General features: G+C 38.8%; 1 protein-coding gene across 1 annotated transcript in view; it reads right to left on the bottom strand.

Moving 5' to 3' along the window:
- The window catches only part of DISP2 (dispatched RND transporter family member 2), a 43,151-nt gene that overhangs the window by 9,500 nt on the left and 13,597 nt on the right, over nucleotides 1-20,054 (bottom strand). Inside the window, exons 2-6 of the mRNA XM_070756715.1 lie at nucleotides 9,411-9,866; nucleotides 5,606-5,635; nucleotides 3,280-3,403; nucleotides 2,044-2,156; nucleotides 1,373-1,491 (exon numbers count right to left, since the gene is read on the bottom strand). Of these exons, the coding sequence (XP_070612816.1) occupies nucleotides 1,373-1,491; nucleotides 2,044-2,156; nucleotides 3,280-3,403; nucleotides 5,606-5,635; nucleotides 9,411-9,866 (842 nt within the window). The remainder of the gene's footprint in view (nucleotides 1-1,372; nucleotides 1,492-2,043; nucleotides 2,157-3,279; nucleotides 3,404-5,605; nucleotides 5,636-9,410; nucleotides 9,867-20,054) is intronic.

The following is a 20,054-nucleotide window of genomic DNA, read 5'->3' as shown; positions in this document are numbered from 1 at the left end:
CGAGGTCCTCTTAAATAAGCTTCACTCCTGCACTCGAAGCAGAATACCCTATGAAATTAGACTTACAATCCTGGGTCTAGAAAGCTTAGAACTATGACGCCTTAAACATGATCTAAGTATTTCCCACAAGATCATATGCTGTAATGTCCTGCCTGTCAATGACTACTTCAGCTTCAACCACAACAACACAAGAGCACACAACAGATTCAAACTTAACATTAACCGCTCCAAACTTGACTGTAAAAAATATGACTTTAGCAATCGAGTTGTCAAAGCATGGAACTCATTACTGGACTCTGTAGTATCAACCCCCAACATTTTCCCCTTAGACTATCCGCGATTGACCTCTCCAGGTTCTTAAGCGGTCAATAAGGAGCGTGCATAAGTGCACTAGTGTGCCTTCCGTCCCCTGTCCAATTGCCTCTCCTATATCTTATTTATCTTTTCTTCCATTCATATATCTTTTCCTCTATTCTCCATTGATGTATTTTATTCTTATATCTTTTCTTCTATCATTCCTTTGACATCTATTATTACTACATGTTTATTCTCTTTTACCTCCATTGTGTATTGGACTAAACAAACAAACAAACAAACAAACATACAAACAAACAAACAAACCAACAAATACTGTTGCTTCCTCATTTTTACTGTAGTACTTTAGCTACTGAGGACCTGAATGAATTGTTACTAGATAATGGTAGTTGGACAGTTGGATCATGTTATGGAAAAGTAATGAAATAGCCTCATATAAATTAGGTTAAGTTTTTAAATTTTTAAATAATGCTGCTTTTAATCAGAATAGTCTTAACGCGCATATACACAACCTCCTGTGTCTTCAGAAATGTAGATTTACAGTCGGCTGTTACATATACGTTCGGTTGACAAAATCAGAAATCTCTTTTATTAGTATCATGTATATAAATATTTTATATCTTTGTATACCACCAATACGTACTTGACAAAAAAAAATAAAAATAAAAAAAAAATAAATAAATCTTAAAAAGAGGAAGAGTTCAATAGTAGAACTTGCTATTGAGGGAGGTGTTAAGTCGGGGTGGTGCAGCAGGTAGAGTGCAGTACTGCAGGCCACTAAAGCTGACTGTAGATCTGTAGGTCAGTGGTTCAAATCTCATCACCGGCTCAAGGTTGACTCAGCCTTCCATCCTTCCGAGGTGGGTAAAATGAGGACACGGAACAGATAATGGTCAGCCATTTGTTGGGAATGCTTTATCTTGAATTTCTATATAGGCTAGTACGGCAGTTTGCTTGTGTGTGTTAGCATCTTTCATTGTTAGGATTATTTTATTAAGTAAAATGTCGCCATTCTTGCTGTTTTGTATTCTGAAGTCTCATTTCAAATTAATCTTACCTGGAGGACTACAGAAGAAGCCATCTTTTTCGTAGTCTGGCTCCACCATCCTTCTTATTCTCGTTTCTCGTTCTCCTTGGGAAGCTCTCTGTCCTTTGCTGATGCCCAGATCTCCAAAGCTGACGAAAGAAATAAGGCTGTCTTCAGAAACTCTGGAACTGAGCATTGTACTGTACCAGCTCAGCTGATTGACATAATTTCATTACACAGTGGGATAGCAAAAATGGAGCCCCACCCCAAAGCACCCAATTTGCACTGAAAGATGTTGAAAGAAAATGCAGGGCATCCTGCATAAGCCATGCCAACAGTGTGGTAGTAAAACTTTTGGTAGCCCTTTCACTGTCCTTAATCCATGCTTCCTGCAACCATCATCATCATCATCATCAACAACAACAATATATACTTTGCACCTGGGGCTCAAGGAATGCCATTCATATCTTCCAAACTCCAGAAGTTCCTTATGTCCCTCTCCCCCCAAATAAGGTCTGCATTCATTTAATGGGCCCAGAATTCTCAGGCAATAATCTTAAGACTGTTGAAGCAGGAAGCAAAAAAATAATTGTACACATGGGTCTTTCTTCACAAAGACCTTTTCCCCACCATTTTAATGCATGTCATTCTATTATTGTCACTGGAAAAAAAACAATAGTAATAGAAATAATAATAGCAACCTGTTGTCAATGAAGGGAGAAAGGGAAAGCATCTTTTTATAGCCTGTTTGACTTTTCATATTCTTCCAAACTGTGAGCTTTCTGCCAATTTCTGTGTCTCGTGGTTCAAAACCCTATTTATAAAAAAGAAAGCAAGATTTTTTTAAAAAATAAAAAATAAAAGTGTGATATTTTATCAGCTACAACAGTTATTTTGGTACATGTCCAAATCAATTTTTTTAAAAAAATACGGTATGTACATCCTGGTGATCCCAAAGTCATGAGAATGGAAAAATTAGAATAGGTCTATCCAAGATTTTCAGAATGTCTTTAGACATTCTTGTTATCATCAAAGGCTTTGTATAACCTCAAATTATTTCGTTTCAGATTAGGTAATTCTTATTCATTCAGGTGGGCCTTAGGCAAGAACAACCTAAAGAGGGAGGGTTCAAAAGACACAAGATGACAGTCATGGCCGCGCATTCCTAACCAGTTGGGAACATTTTATGTGAGTAGATATGGGGAAGACTTACACTGGGCTGTCTAACTTTAATTTTAACATCTTTTTAATATGTGAATGAGTCCACTTACTTGTTTTGACTACTTTTTAATGTTGATGCTGCCTTGCAAGGAATCTTTAAGAATCCTGTTTATCAAATATATAATGGAACCCATTCACATTCCAAAATAGCCCATAATTTACCCCAGAGTGTATAAATGACCTATCGTTTAAAAAAAATACTTTAAGGATTAGTCTCTAGCTTTTTTCATTGGTACCCTATAGGAAGAGGAAAATGGTGGATAAAGTAGCTAACAATAAACAAAAAGTTAAGCATTGTGAATCTAGTTCAGTATTAATTAGTCTGACTAAAAGCCTTCAGGCATACTTTCAGTTCTATCTGGCAATTGAGTTTAGCTTCTTTATATATAAAGCACTGAACTACAGTACAGTACATGGCCCTTAACATTTTAACTTAGGGATTCTTAAAGCATTCAAAATTCATTAAAATCAAGTTTCTGGGAAAATATGGCAAAGTGCAGCTGTCATCCTGAGATTTACTTCTGCATGCTATTGGATGGAGAGCAGATAGCAAACTTTTAAAGTAATCACCCATAAACTCTAGTCCTCCAGACTAATAACCCCACCATCTCCTATCCCTGTGGAAATTTCAGCTGTAGTCTGGGAAGCATCAAATTGGGCATGGCTCTTTGAAATCACAAATAAACTCCCAAGTTATGTAATCAGTATGCACTTACCCACATGGGCTCAGAAAAATCTGGCACATTTCCTACTAGTAGGCCCACCAAAGTACAGATCAACACAGTCACCGAGCAGAACACTAAGACAGTGATTGGCCACTCAGCGATCACTTGGGATAAACTAAGAAAGAAGAAATAAAGTAAAATAAAAACTCAAGCAACTGCTTTTTCTTTTTTTTTTCTATTCCATTTGATTTGATGATCTGTCAAAGGATAGAAAAGTAAATAGGCAAAACAGATGGGTTTTAAAAATAATCTAGTTATGTCATTTGATGACTTCTCTGCAAAGAGAGTAGATGGTACTATTGTCCATATTTGCCTCCTTACACAGGTATCTGTTATTTTAACTTAACAACAAGTATCATAATCCCCATAGGATGAGGACTATATTGTAGCACGCTGCGGTCCAGTTGATCAAGGAAGATTGTACCAAACTCTTATGTAAAATGTAATTGATGTCCACTTCGCCAAAGGCAAACATACAAACTGTATTGTGAGAACAAAACCCTAATCTTTCATGTTTCCTTCCTTTGATATAGCTTTTTACCAAATTTGGGGCATGCTCTAATTTTGTTTTAAAGATTTCACAGAGAAGTGGTTCTTTTTCCTCCATCGGATCAAAATTGTTGACATCTACTGCCCACTACATAAACTCCGAACATAAGATCTCTATTAGGTCAGACCAGGGGCCATTTCTATTGACACAATAGTCAACCAGATGTCTTCAGGTACCTCAAATAGTGGAGATTGCCATCTAATTACAATTTCCAATGTACTGAAGTTTTATGAGATTTATTTTTGCTTTTGTTTACACTATTAGGAAGCATCCCAACATCCCACACACTTATATTTTGAAGTAAGATAGTTTGAGATTTGTTTTTCTTTTTTTCCTGAAATACAGGTACTGGTTTAGTCCTTCATCCTCAGGTTACATTTTAGTAATGGATGCCTTAGCACGATAAATAAACAATGCCATCAATTTGAAGTTAAAGCATGTAAAACACAAAACATGACTCATTTCATGCAACAAATTTGCAGAACACAGTAAGAAAAAGTTTACATCTGGCTATGGTGGGTTTAATTGGAGCTTCATCTGGTTTTTATGTGAGTTGTGATGGATAGGAAAAACAGGTGGAGATTCTGACACACCAACTTTCTAACCGAAACAGCATAGACTTAGATTATTACCTACATAGATGGGAAAGTCTGAAGCATAAGAAATTGAATTTTAATAAATCTAGTATAACTGAAGCCTGAATGTAAGAAAATGTACAAAACTGTGAAAACAAATGAGTTAAAAGAAAAACAAACAAGGTCAGCTGGCAAATATTTCAGTGACATATAGTATCTGTGTTGAATCTTAATTCTTTAAACAAAAGATTTGAAGCATTAATAAAGCCAGTTCCAAGCTAAAAACTATAAACAAGGAAAGTAATGATGAAGAATGACTGATATATTGTGTAGGCATACTTGTAAATTTGCCTGCTTCTGGGTATGTTAGGGTTTTTTTTTTACATGGGCCTGATTTTTGCAGTCTTCTTATCTGCTTTAGAAAGAATACATTGAAAAAACCCACAAAACTCACCAATGCAGAGTGACTGTATGACCCCTCTCCCATGTTCAAACTCTGAGGAAACCATAAATGATTCTAGAAATGGTGCATGAATAATAGAGAAAGGGACCAAGCTGTGACAGTATTTCTCAAGCTCAGCAACTTTAAGACTGTTGTGGACTTTATCTCCCAGAATTCCATGGCCCTCTTTCTCTACACATCTTAAAAGTTGATGATAATGAGAAACACTGAGCTATGGTATAGAAGAAAACAGTGACAACAAACAGAGAACTATGCATGCAAGCAGCCCGCTCAGAAATGAATGCCATATGCAACATAAGGACCAATGCTAGGATTGGAGAGGGGCGACATATAAATCTAATAAATTATTATTATTATTATTATTATTATTATTATTATTAATAAAGTGAAATTGTTCTTAAACTAACATTCTAAATACATGGGAACTACATTCCATTAGACAGTTTGCTTCTCTAAAAATGCTGTATAAATCCTGTAATCCAGATCCAAAAAAAAGCAGCTGACCAAGACCAAACCATGATCTAACAAGTATTAGGAAAGCAAACTATATCCATCGCAAAGTGGAATCCAAACAAGTGGGAAGCTTTTTAATGAGATCCAGGAACTCTTAATCTTGCCTTGGCTTGCCCGAATTATGCAAGGGTAATATTTTGGCTCATTCTAAATAACTGGATTGAAGGGGAAAATGTGAAATAATAGAAGGGCATGAAATAATGGATTTTAACCTACCTCTTTGGCATCCTGAACACTTTGTCATGTCTGTAGGGAGAAAAATAATTATTTGCTTATTAATTTCATGCCAAGCATAGTTTTTATTGATTTGACCATTTAGCCTGTTGAACAAGAAAAATGCAAAGTCAAAATTCCATGTTGTAGCACAGGCAATAAGCCCTAATGGACAGCATCTATATTTGATTATTTATTTCAACTAGGAGTGAAGTTTATTCATCTGATCAGTAACTATGTGACTTAAATCACCAGTGTTTTTCACACTGCTATTTGTGGGTTTAAAGTGAAGAATTTAGACCAACAAAAAAAGCTAGTGAGTGGTAATGTGGAGAAGGCTAATCTAAGGTGTTTTTTTTAAAAAAAATATTCCTCTGTTAAATTCAAAATCATGCTAAATAAAGATAATTTATACATGATTTTTACTTTCATATTTATAGTATGTTGACCTATGTGAATAACTGTCTTAGTTAAAGAGTTTATTTAGATTTTCAAACTCATCAGGACTTTCTTTGGAGATAAAATGGTCACTTCTAAATCTTGCTTGACATTAGAAATATAATTTCTATGGTGTTGAATTTTGTGTTAGTGTTAAGGATCTTTTGAAGGATTTTGTTCTATACCTTCAAGAGATCAGGACTGCTAGGATTCCACCTCTCCTAAGGCAATACTTTATAAGATTTTTCAAATTGAAATTTGACCTGCAGTTGCCCCAAAAGCAGGCCATAGACAACAACATACCTCTGATAGAGATAAGAAAGATGGCAAAATATTAACTCTCTTACTGCTCCTCAGGAAAGGCATACAATGCAATATTTCGCTATCCATTAACTCCTTATGCCCAGCTCTTACTTCCTTATAGATCAAGAAAAAGTACAAAGAATGTCCAGATTAAGAAATCTGCACTGCCAAGACCTCTGCCAAGAGCCAGGCATGAATAGAAAGTTCAAATAATTTGCAAGCTCTACTAGGACCATAATATTGACATGACTTTTTATGATAGAATGGAAGTGAAGTATGATACCCATTAAAATGTTGGCACCTTTTTAGATGGTACTTTTCAGCTCTTGAATTCTACATCAGTAAGGGAATGTGCTGGTTGCATGGGGTAAGAGTTAAAATCCACCACTTCTCTGGGGCACAAATCATGCCTTTATGGACAATGTCCTTCAAAGTTGCCTATGCTGCTTGAAATAGGAGAGCTTATGGGGAGCAGGTGGATGAATGGATAGGAGACTATGCAAATATAGCAGAATAAGATACGAAACAGCCAGGAAGCTAGTGAAACATTGGATTTACCAGTTTCCTTAACGATATAGGAATAATGCTCAGTAATATTGCTGACATAGAAATATTTTAAAGTACAAAACAGATAAATCCCAATTTTCTAGCTTGTGATTTGTACCAATTTTAAAAGCATCAGTATGCAGGATCCAAAATTGAGAATGTTGAAAATTACTTTTAAATTAGGAATGTTTTTATTAGAATTATGTCATGAGAAATAATTTATTTTGTCAATTCCTCCCCCCTCTAATTTATTCTAAAATAAAAGCAGATTGCTTGCCCAGTCCGGATAAAATCCTATATTAGCCATATAGCATACAGCAGGGTCACCAACCTTGGCAACTTTAAGACTTGTGGACTTCAATACCCAGAGTTCCTCAGCCAGCTTTGCTGGCTCAGGAATTGTGGGAGTTGAAGTCCAACAAGATTAATATTGTTTCTGCCTCTAAAACTTTATAAAAATATGATCTTTAAGAACTTTCTCTGGAGTTAAAAATAAAAAATAAACAAAAAATAAAATGCAAAACTCACTTTGAAAAGGCAGATGCATTGATTTATAGTATGTGGAGTTTTAGAGCTAGACTTAGCTCCCAAGGGTGTACTAATGCTTCAAAATAACACAACAAGCAACCCCTAGATTGGCCGGATACCAGGAAGAGGATAATTAAACTTCAGCTACTAATGTTGCTGTTAAAAATAAAATGTCTGTTATCATTAGATATGGTCCAATGAGAAATTAATGAAGGGAAGGGTATTAAATGAGAATTAGGCTATAAACCATCTTGTATCCTGAGGTTTTTTTCATACCTTTTCTGGTATCATATCACACTTTGCTATTGAATTTAGTTTGGCTAAGGAGTCATATCCAATCTTAAGTTTATATCTATATTTATATATATTTGTCAGACACTTATAGGATAGTAATTTGTAATAACATAACATTAGAAAAGCATTGATAAAAAAGTAATGGTGAAAGACAGTAGAACAGTAGGACAGGAACAGTAAGAACCCGGGCGCGGGTTCTTAAGTAGAAAAGAGGCAAAAAATATTGAACACCCGGTTCTTATCTAGAAAAGTTCTTAAGTAGAGGCATTCTTAGGTAGAGGTACCACTGTGTTTCCTTTGTTTATATTTATAAATGTATTTATTTATATATTTATATTTATACCAATGCCTGCTGTCTTGTATATGTTTTGAATGAATGGATGAATGAATGAATTGTCAGAAATAAGTTCATTTCTGTAATATCATAATGCAAGTAAATGGTTTGTAACCATGGGAGAGGCTGATGAAAGCCATTATCAGCTTGTAATCATGGGTTTGCTAATTGTGCTGCAACCTGATTGGCTGTATACTATATAAGGAGGAACACCCTTGCATGGGTGTGGTTTTGTTACAGAGTGGTTTGATACAGAGTGGTTTGTCATAGAGTAGTTTATAATTTAGTGGTTAGTGCTTGGTGGTTGCAATGGTGGATATTTAATAAGAGTTATATACTAGTATTGTATGATAGTTTATTTAGATGTTGTGGTTAGCTCTGGCCCAGCTCCTGCCCCAAGGACTGTGGATGTGGGGGAGACATCCACATGCTGCAGGGCTGTTTTGCTCCCGGTGGAATCTGCTGGTGAAGGCTCCTCTGACCAAGAAGACATGAGTGACAGGGAGGAGGAGAGTGTGGCAGACAGCTCAGAAGGAGATCAATTATCTAGTTCCTCCTTGGATTCGGAACAAGAGTTAATAATACAGCCACGCATGTGGAGAGCAATGCATAGGCAGCAACAACTGAGAGATTATTATCAAAGAAAATGAGGCCACCTGTGGTTGGGTGGGGCTGTGGTAATTAGTGAGGCTGCTATAAATATCAGCCTGTGGGTTTGGCCATTGTGGAGGATTATCTGATCGTTGTGTTTCGTGACTGCTTTACTGACTTTGACCTTTTATGTGCTGATTTTTCCCCGCTTTGAAACTAAACCAGAGCAAAGTGTGTTTCACTTTGTGAAAGAAGAAGGACTGTGAATTGCCTCACAGCTGCAAGCTAAGTATCACAGAACTGATAAGGGACTTGTACAAATTACCAGTTTGTTTGGAGAAAGGTGCTCTTTGTTATACCAAAATAGTGCTTAGTTTATTTGAATTTTCATTATAAAGAACATTGTTTTGAATTTTCAAACGTGTGTGTGTCTGAAATTGTATCTGTGCATTTTCGGGAGGATTCTACCAGAGAGCTCGACAGAACATTAGAGAAGCAGTTTGATAAAAGAGAAGTAAAATATATTTACAAGAAAGCTTGCTGCTGTGTTTCATTGAAGACTTCAATTAGGTATATTGGTTAACTGTGGCTACTGGGTGGGTTAAATTCCATGTGTACAAAATTCTCTCTGCCCAACCGGTTATGGGCCAAGTAGCTATGCCCAACATGATTGAATGAATGAATAAACAAATAAATAAACAGGAACAGATGCCTTCCACATGGCCCATCACTCTTATAGAAACATGCTGAGCTGCCGGAATGTGTGGTTCTTACCTGACTGTTACAACGTGGTGTTGCACTGGCCGTGTGTGCTGCTGGTTGTGGGGCCATTGCTTCCATCTACTCTCTGTAGTCTCATGTCGGGGAGTTGATAATGAATCCCCACTGGAGCGATGGGAGCACAAAGTAGCTCGGTCCCCATGTCCCGGCAGAGGGGGCAAAGCATAGCTGCTTCTGGGGGCTTCTTGATGGTTGCAGTGATAATACAGGTGAGGCTGGAAGGAGTCCTGAGAGCCAGATGGCACCTGGCCATTGGACCGAGTGGAGATGGGTGCAAGCTTTTGACTGGAACTGGGCTGATGGTACCTCACTGTGCTGGGGGAAGCACTGAGCAGACAGTGATGGACTGGGCATCTCCTTCCCCAGGAAATTCCACCGGGGCTGGACTCAGCCTTCCTGATCTCTGGTACATTAAGATAGGATTGACCAAGCTCTGGGTTTGCTTTTTCTCTGCAAAAAAGAAAACGTTAACTTTGCATCGTTCCTTTCTGTTTCTATCTGCTTTCCCCGCAAAATGGAATAAAATTGCTGTAAGCCGTCCCGAGTCCTCAGAGATAGGTGGCATATAAATCCAATTAATAAATAAAATGAAATGACTTATATGATGCACAATATACTGTATAACACTTGACATTATTATTATTATCAACAAGACAGCATAGCAAATGAGATCACTATGCTGGATTTCGTATTTCATCACCAGTCGGGCGCTTACCAAGCACCTAGGACTGCGTGATGTAGCGGCGAATTATGTTTGCCGATCCCAGTAAAGCGGCCTTTTGCAATTGACAGATGGAGATTTTGTCAATTCCGATGGTTTTCAAATGTTCACTGAGATCCTTTGGCACTGCACCCAGCGTGCCAAGGACCACTGGGACCACTTTCACTGGCTTATGCCAGAGTCGTTGCAGCTTGATTTTTAGATCTTTGTATTTCACTAATTTCTCTAGCTGCTTCTCAATTCTGCTGTCTCCTGGGATTGTGATGTCGATGATCCATACTTTCTTTTTCTCCACAATCAGGATGTCTGCTGTGTTATGCTTCAGAATTCGGTCAGTCTGAAGTCGGAAGTCCCACAGTAGTTTTGCTTGCTCATTTTCGACCACTTTTTCGGGCTTATGATCCCACCAGTTCTTTGCCACTGGTAAATGGTAGTTCCGGCACAAGTTCCAGTGGATCATCTGTGCCACAGCATCATGTCTGTGCTTGTAGTCAGTCTGTGCAATTATTATTATTATTATTATTATTATTATTATTATTATTATTATTATTATTATTATTATTATTATTATTATTATTATTATCATTATCATTATTTTATTATATTATTATTATTATTATTATTATTATTATTTAGTTTTACATGCCACCCCTCCCCAAGGACATTACCCCTTAAGTCAGAGATGAAATGCTACCAGTTCGCTTGTGCCTGTCAATTGTTGGAGAGCCAGTTGCGAAGGCAGTGTGAGGCTCCGCCTACCCACTTGGATGCCACCATTTGCATTATTTTACCCTCTGTACATGTGCAAAGCATTCTGTGCATGCGCAGAGGGTAAAAGAACCCAAATGGCAGTGTCCAGGAGGGTGGGTGGAGCCTCGTGCTGCTCTCTGATGATCGACAGGCACGAGCGAACTGGGAGCATTTCAACTTGTCATGACCTATGCAAACATTGAATGAACAGACTTGAATCTTCCATAATTAGCAGAGTATCATCAAATCGTGTTCCACCAATATATCTTTTTTCCATGCAGGCAGCATGGTTCCTGACCGAATGCTTTGCTCCTCAGATAGAATCACTGAAGAATCGGATTTCAGCCTTGGTAGTGCATCTCCTTTGACTCTACTGTGCCTATCAATGGTTGAACAGAAGAAAGCAATAATATTCTAGCAACCAGATGGAAAGAGAAGAGATGGGGCAATGAAGATGCAAGTCCTGTTGTCCTACTCAAGCCAACTTTGTTGTGACTTCTCAAATCTATAGGCACTTCTCATCTTGAGAGAAAATCAAAACAACTAGCAAATTTTATCATTCACAAACCTATGCTCCCAAAATTTAGGATTACGAATCCAGAGAAATGGATGAGTCAAATAGAAACGTAGAAGATTGACAGCAGAAAAAGACCTCATGGTCCATCTAGTCTGCCCTTATACTATTTCCTGCATTTTATCTTAGGATGAATATATGTTCATCCCAGGCATGTTTAAATTCAGTTACTGTGGATTTACCAACCACGTCTGCTGGAAGTTTGTTCCAAGGATCTACTACTCTTTCAGTAAAATAATATTTTCTCATGTTGCTTTTGATCTTTCCCCCAAATGAGCTCAGTTTTTAGGTTCTTCATGTAGCCACATCAAAAACATTTATTTTACTCCTGTTATTTCTTTACACTGGAAGAAAAAATAAACATGCAATAAGTTTAACCAGTATTTTTGTAGTCTGCCACTTTAAGCTCCTAGAAGAAAAGCACGATAGTGCTAGTGATGATTAATTTAAGGATCATTAACTAAAATAAACCATTTTTGAAGAAAGATGATCTGAGGGCTGAATGAAAAGTAATACCTCCAATATTGTAAGTGCCAACAGATGGCAGCACTGATGTGCTACAGTCCTGTTTAGCACCCATTGTTTTCACTCTAGTAGTTGGTAGAAAGTTGCTGTGAGAAATTTGTGCTGCTAGAAACCTACAACATGTACTTATCAATGCAACATGATTGATTCAGGTTGATTGTGGTGATGGCTGTATTCATGTCAGCCCTCTGCATTGCTTTAAAAAAATACAAAGATGGCAAAGTGGAAGAGCTGATTTCTGTGGTCAAGAACCAAGGGAATAGCTCATGACAATAGCCAATAATTTCACAGGAGACATATTGATGAACTAATTAACTGGCAATAGGTGGATTGTTCAATAGGAAATTACTGACAATTGCATCTCACTGGAATGCATTCATTATATTACTGATGTTTTAAAATATTAGAAGGAGAGAACATGCTTGATGGGTTCCTCACATGATGATTACAGAAATGAAAGCTTCAAGAATTGAAATTTGCATCACTACCAAAGAAATATGGAAGTTATTTTTTCTATACAGTGATCCCTCGAGTTTCGCGATCTCGATCTTCGCGAAACGCTATATCACGATTTTTAAAAAAATATTAATTTAAAAAAAATCCACTTCCGGGTTTGGCTTCGGGAGTCAGCTGGGAAGCGGCACGGCTGTTTTAAAAGGTTGCAGCCGGCCTGGGGGGCTTCCCAGCACCCCCCCGAACCCCCAACCTGGGTTTGGGGGGGTGCTGGGAAGCCCCCCAGGCCGGCTGCGACCTTTTAAAACAGCCGCGCCGCTTCCCAGCTGAGTCCTGAAGCCAAACGCCAAAGGCGAACTTCCGTGTTTGGCTTCAGGACTCAGCTGGGAAGCGGCGCGGCTGTTTTAAAAGGTTGCAGCCGGCCTGGGGGGCTTCCCAGCACCCCCCGAACCCCCAACCTGAGTCTTCCCGGCCGCCCACGCAAAGGGGAAACCCCGGCTCCTCGCTGATGCCCGCCGCTCGCCCGCCCGCCAGCAAGAGGGGGAAGACCCAGGGAAGGTTCCTTCAGCTGCCCAGCAGCTGATCTGCTCGGTAGCGCAGCAGCAGCGAGGAGCCGAATCGGGGTTTCCCCTTTGCGTGGGCGGCGGGGAACGCAAACTCCACCATCTACGCATGCGCGGCCATAGAAAAAAAGGGCGCGCATGCGCAGATGGTGTTTTTACTTCCGCAACCCTACATCGCGAAAAATCGATTATCGCGAGGGGTCTTGGAACGGAACCCTCGCGATAATAGAGGGATCACTGTATTTTCCTTTTCCATTTCCTTGTTTGTACCCCATAATTTTGGTTACCCCCCCCGCTTGTTCCTTTTTTGTTTTTTCTTTATTTTAGACTTTTTTTTAAAATGAAATGAAGTTGTAGAACTAGAGTTGACATTTGCCAGTAATTGTTGTTGTGCTACTAGAACTAAAGTGAGGGATTTGTTTACAGCATTTTGACATCTGATTAGTCCATGAAATATCATCACAAAGCTTTACCTGCGGGCAAAAAATAAAAAATAAAAACCAGGTTTTGCAAGAAAATAATGATTACAGATTTATTGGGATGCAGATGGTATTATTCACATAGATTTCGTGGAACCTGAAACTACTATCAATTCAGAACACGAGATTGCAATGCACAAATTTTTGAAACATTGATTACACAGAGTTTGCAAAGACAAGAATGGGATTGTTACTAACAACACTGGGCTTACATTTCACAAGTCACCTAAGAGGTAATTGCGAACCTGGATCTCACCATCTCTCCTCATCAATCATTCAATCCAGACTTGTTGCATTGCAATTTTATCCTTTCCCTAAATTGAAAGAAGGGCTTCATGGCATCTGTTTGACTCAAGAAAGGATTGCCAGAGGTTGGCTGAAGAGGCAAATTTCATGATGGCTTTAAGCCATTTTCCATTGCTGTCAGAAGTGTATAAATAGTAGTGTTGTGTGGAGAAGTGAATAATAGAGTTATAACAACTCATTTTAAGGATTTCTTTCCTGTTTCATTTATTAAGACATCCTTATTTCACTAAAACTTTGGAGGTGGAGACATTACTTTTTATTCAACTCTTGTAGATCAATCCAAGAAGGATTTAGGGGTAGTAATTTCTGACAGTCTCAAAATGGGTGAGCAGTGTGGTCGGGCGGTAGGAAAAGCAAGTAGGATGCTTGGCTGCATAGCTAGAGGTATAACAAGCAGGAAGAGGGAGGTTGTGATCCTGCTATATAGAGCGCTGGTGAGACCACATTTGGAATACTGTACTGTGTTCAGTTCTGGAGACCTCACCTACAAAAAGATAATTGACAAAATTGAACAGGTCCAAAGACGGGCTACAAGAATGGTGGAAGGTCTTAAGCATAAAACGTATCAGGAAAGACTTAATGAATTCAATCTGTATAGTCTGGAGGACAGAAGGAAAAGGGGGGACATGATCGAAACATTTAAATATGTCAAAGGGTTAAATAAGGTTCAGGAGGGAAGTGTTTTTAATAGGAAAGTGAATACAAGAACAAGGGGACACAATCTGAAGTTAGTTGGGGGAAAGATCAAAAGCAACATGAGAAAATATTATTTTACTGAAGGAGTAGTAGACCCTTGGAACAAACTTCCAGCAGACGTGGTTGGTAAATCCGCAGTAACTGAATTTAAACATGCCTGGGATAAACATAGATCCATCCTAAGATAAAATACAAAAAATATTATAAGGGCAGACTAGATGGACCATGAGGTCTTTTTCTGCTGTCAGTCTTCGATGTTTCTATGTTTCTATGCTTACTCCTATTACACATAAATGGCATTATGCCATCTTTCTGGTTGATATCACACATATTTAATTTCTTTTGATTATTTTTTTATTTTTTTCTCACAATTTTCATATATATGAAAATATGTATCACATTTTTTGCTGAATTTATAAAATTAAGGGAGACTAGGATAGCGCTATTTTGGCCTTGTTCTGGCCTCACATATACCTTAGAACATATCAATAATATACACAATTATACATTTTTATCAATCATTCTTAAACCAATATCCTGTTTTGCACCTATTTTATATTACTGTTCCTCAGTCTTTTGTTTTTCATTTCTTTACACTCCCCTCCTTCTATCTCCATCTGCAGAGATAGATAGAGTCTGCGGAGAGGGGCGGCATACAAATCTAATAAATTAAATTAAAATTAAATCTTTTCCCTCTACCTTTTTGCTCCTTCTCTCCTTTTTCCTACTTCCCACTACTCCTTCTCTTCTCCCTTCACCTTTCTACTTTCTCTTTCTCCTTCTTTCCCTTTCCCTGGGTGACTCTTATCCTAGTTCGTCTCACGTTTAACAAACTGAACTTGTTCCCATACATTTTAAAACTGACGGATCAGATATCTTTTCTGTTCTTCTCATGAACTACACCAGTGGCTAAGATGCCATTTTGCATAGAGAATGATAAGATGGATTGATGCAATGACGCATAGAATTATTTTATTTTTAAATACTCTTTGGATTCTTAGAATGATCTCAAATTACACCCAACTTCATGTTTTTAAGCTAAAGATAGGGGCAGGCTAATTAGTGAGACAGGGAAAATGCTAAAATGCTTTGACACTTTATATGGTTTATCTCTGAGCAAATAGTTGGCCAACGATGTACTGTACTTATATCTTAAGTGAAACTTCAAACCCATTTTTAAATTGCACACTAAAACAATTAACTTTTTTCTTCTTCATAAATTAGTAATACCATTAGGACTAATTTGTCAGAGGCAATCTATATAATCTTTCCTTTGGGTGTCATTTTTAGGGTGACTTTGTAACATGGTTTAACTTTTAACATACCCCTAGCTATTATGGTTTGTGTATGGTCTGTTAGGTTGTGTGATTGTTTTCTTTTTATAATAAGGGTTTTAAATTGTTTTTAACATTAGATTTGTACATGATGCATTGTTGTTGTGAGCCGCTCCGAGTCCTCGGAGAGGGGCGGCATTCAAATCTAATAAATTATTATTATTAATTGTAATTATTATTATAGTCATTTGGTCTATTTAACCAAGGAGAACAACTGCCTCCATTACCCTCTCAGATTGTCGTATTTAAATTAATCCATTGATTTATGGATAATGATCTATCATCACAATGAGCAACAAAATAAGATTATAATGGACAGTGAATTCTCCCATTATTATAACTCTGTAATAATAACAGCAGCAGCAGCAGCAGCAGCAGCAGCAACAACAACAACAACAACAATAATAATAATGTTGATGCTGTAGTGCGAGCTGAAATATTTCCCCAATCATAGCACAGAGACAGCAGCAGCAGCTTCCAAATGTGGGTCTCTCAGCTTCGTTTGCCTTGCCCAGCTGGTGGTGGCCATGAAACAAAGAAGGGAGTCAACAAAGCAGACAACACAGAAGAAAAAGTGGGGGACAACAGCTCGACTTTGGCAATGCAGCTGCTTGATTGCTTTTCTTGATTTGTCTCCCCTATCATTTTCATTAGCGCAAAATGTCTCTGTTTATGCCAGAAGCCAAAAATATTCTGAGAAGCAAAACAAGGAAAAAGGAAATAGTACTGAGTGGGGGAAGTTGCATAAAGCATCCTCCTCCTCCTAGCCATTGTCTATCCCAGTGTTTCCCAATCTTGGCAACTTGGAGATATCTGGACTTCAACTCCCAGAATTCCCCAGCCAGCGAATGCTGGCTGGGGAATTCTGGGAGTTGAAGTCCAGATATCTCCAAGTTGCCAAGGTTGGGAAACACTGGTCTATCCAGTACCGCATGAAGGCCTCTTCCTAAGCTTTCTTTTGCCAACTGGGCCCTCAATACTTGCTGACGTTGTCCATCCATCTTGTTTTAGGCCTCTTTCGTGGATGCTTTTTATCATTCTTGCCTGCGGAGGTTGTGAACGCTCCAACACTAGAGACATTCAAGAAGAGATTGGACTGCCATTTGTCTATGATCTCCTGCACCAGCAGAGGGCTGCACTAGATGACCTACGAGGTCCCTTCCAACTCTAATAAATAAATAAAAATGGGATCCATTCTATGTCTGCCTTGGTCCACCTGCCATCAGTTCTTCTTGCTTTGTGACCAGCCCATATCTATTTCTATTTTTTACTCCCTTGATGATGTTGTATATTTAACACATGTAGAGGCAAGTGGGCTTACCCGCTGGCCGAATTTGCATCAGGGCCGAGAACATAGTCTTTCCGCCATGATTCTGAGGAAGGAGGGGGCGATCTCACACGAATGCATGAGATAGCTCCCAACATGCCTCACACTAAGCTGTGCGGGCGCGACTTCACTTGGTGGGCGAGGTAGCGCCGGGTATAAAAGGCCGCTCTGCAAGAGCTTCGATCCCTTTCTTTTGGGATCTGGGGTGAGCCTCCCCACATGCCAGGTGGTGTGGCGGAGAGCAAGGGAAAGGCCAAGAGAACATTCCCAGGCTCAGCAAGGAGCTTCGCCCATAGCTGGCATGAATCCCAGCGGCCGATAAGGTCCCACAGAGTTGGCCTTCTCCGGGTCCCGTTGACTAAACAATGTTGTCTGGCGGGCCCCAGGGGAAGAGCCTTCTCTGTGGTGGCCCCAGCCCTCTGGAATCAACTCCCCCCAGAGATTAAAACTGCCCCACCCTCCTTGCCTGAAAACCCACCTATCTCACCTTACTGAAAACCCACCTATCTCACCAGGCATGGGGTAATTGAGGTATCCCCAGGCTAATATGTTTTATGTATGGTATGACTGAGTTGTATGGTTATTTTAATGATATGGGTTTTTAGATATCTTTTTAAATATTGGATTTGTTACATTATTTATCACTGTTGTGAGCTGCTCTGAGTCTTCGGAGAGGGGTGGCATACAAATCTAATAAATTATTATTATTATTATTATTATTATTATTATTATTATTATTATTATTATTGCTGCTTAGAAAGGTGTTGACAGGGATTCTGCCCCTTTTAAATTCACCTCTGCAGGTCTAAATAGTTTTATAAAATTTAAATAACAATAAAGTGACCCATTTTAAAATCCAGACTGGTGTCCGTGTCTTATTTGGTTTCGGCCGCAAAAAACAAATAACCAGAATTGCAGAACTGCGGTGGAAATAATATGCGGTTTGTTCTTTAGCCTCAATTCTAGTTCAGGATATGCCAATAGTCAGTTATAGTTCTAAGGACTGCTTGGCATTCATACAATATATAAAATATTGAAAGAGTTCAAAATCAAATAAAATATATAACACAGCCCACCCACCCCAATAAGTTTTTGTGTGAATTCTGTTGAGTTTTTCTCCCCATTTTCATTAGTTACTCCAATTTCTGAAGAAAGGCCAATGCAGGATTTCCTTTGAAGATTTCAGGAGCTCATTCAAAAGCTAATACACTGGAACAAGAACGCCTGAAACCAAATGAGAAGCAATGCTAATTTTTCAATATGCTCCTTTAAATATTCCCACTGATTCAAGCCTGCAGGCTGTCATAGTAGGAATTAATTGAAATTTTGAAACCGTATTTAAAGACAGATCAAACATCCTGTGGCTGTCAAAGCTAGACATTGTTCATGCTTATGTCATGGCAGTTAATTCACAATTTACTAAGAAGTTGTAGTGTTGCCTCAGCCTGTCAATGAAAGGAACTTTTAAGATGTTTCTTTTTTCTGAACCAGTAGCAGTGCCATATCCATAAGCACCACGATTCTTGACAAATGTATATTTTGTTTTATGTACACTGAGAGCGTATGCACCAAAGATAATTGGTGCATATGCCCTGCATGGCATCGGGCCAGATTACTTGCGGGACTGCCTTCTTCTGTATGAGTCCCAGCGACCGATTAAGTCCCACAGAGTTGGCCTTCTCCAGGTCTCATCAGCCAGACAATGTTGCTGGCCGGGGCCTAGGGGAAGAGCCTTCTCTGTGGTGGCCCCAGTCCTCTGGAATCAGTTCCCACTGGAGATTCGCACTGCCCCCACCCTCCTTGCCTTGTCTTAAGACTCACCCATGTCGCCAAGTTTGGGGAAATTAGGTCTCAGTTCCCTGGCCAACGAAATGAGATATATGTTGTATGATTAAACTGATATGATTGTTTTTAAATATTGGATTTTTAGATTGTAATTTTAAATTTAATTAGATTTGCCATTGTACTGTATTGTTATATTATATGCTGTGAGCCGCCCCGAGTCCTCAGAGAAGGGTGGCATACAAATCTAATGAATAAATAAATAAATAAATACATTCCTTGTGTGTCCAATCACACTTGGCCAATAAAGAATTCTATTCTATTCTATTCTATCCTCAAATTGTGTGCATGAGCCTTCAAAGACAATGCAAAATTAAAGTCGAAAGCAGTATTTTACAGGACTGTTTGCCTTCCCATAATTGAGTATCTCTCTCTTGTTTGGACCATTTCAAAGGTGGGTTCCTGCTAGTGTGGTCCAGTGCACCACTCCAGTAGTGGCCCGATGATGATGCAATTTTGGTGCGACACCTCCGGGACTGTTTTTTGCGCAACCGTGCACACCACCATCTTTCCCCCCTAATTTTCAGCCACTTTTCGGCTCTCTGTGCATGCGCAGATAGAACACCATCCCTCTGCGCATGCATGGAAGCCAAATTGCATGCGTAAGTATAGCGAGCACACATACACAAAACATCATGATGCGCACCGGTAGGAAAAGGTAAGGAACCCGCCCCTGGAATATTTAGTCTATTCATGCTTAGGCTCCTACTGTGAGAACTCTTTTTATTAATTAAGGGAGATAAAGCTGAACATAAATAGTGCATCATTCCTAACTACCTATTCCTAACTAGTTTCATGTATAGATATTTTAAAATCATGATAGATAACAAGGAAACTCTATGGAACCTCTTAAGGCATGTTTCTGAGGACAAAGCTTTTAGCTCTTTTTTAAATGGTAGAGATACAATGGTACCTTGGTACTCATCATTGATTTGCTCTGTGAGGTGTGATGAATACCAGAAATGATGAGTACCAAACAAATTTTTCCCATAAGGAATAATGTAGTGAGTCACAAAGCAGCTGACACTGACAAGTTCTGGCTTGTGCATTGAGTATCAAACAAACGAG

This window comes from Erythrolamprus reginae, chromosome 1 (genome assembly GCF_031021105.1).
Source record: "Erythrolamprus reginae isolate rEryReg1 chromosome 1, rEryReg1.hap1, whole genome shotgun sequence".
Taxonomy (NCBI): Eukaryota; Metazoa; Chordata; class Lepidosauria; order Squamata; family Dipsadidae; genus Erythrolamprus; species Erythrolamprus reginae.
The sequence above is the reverse complement of the archived record's forward strand: the minus strand, read 5'-3'. Positions and strand labels throughout refer to the sequence as shown.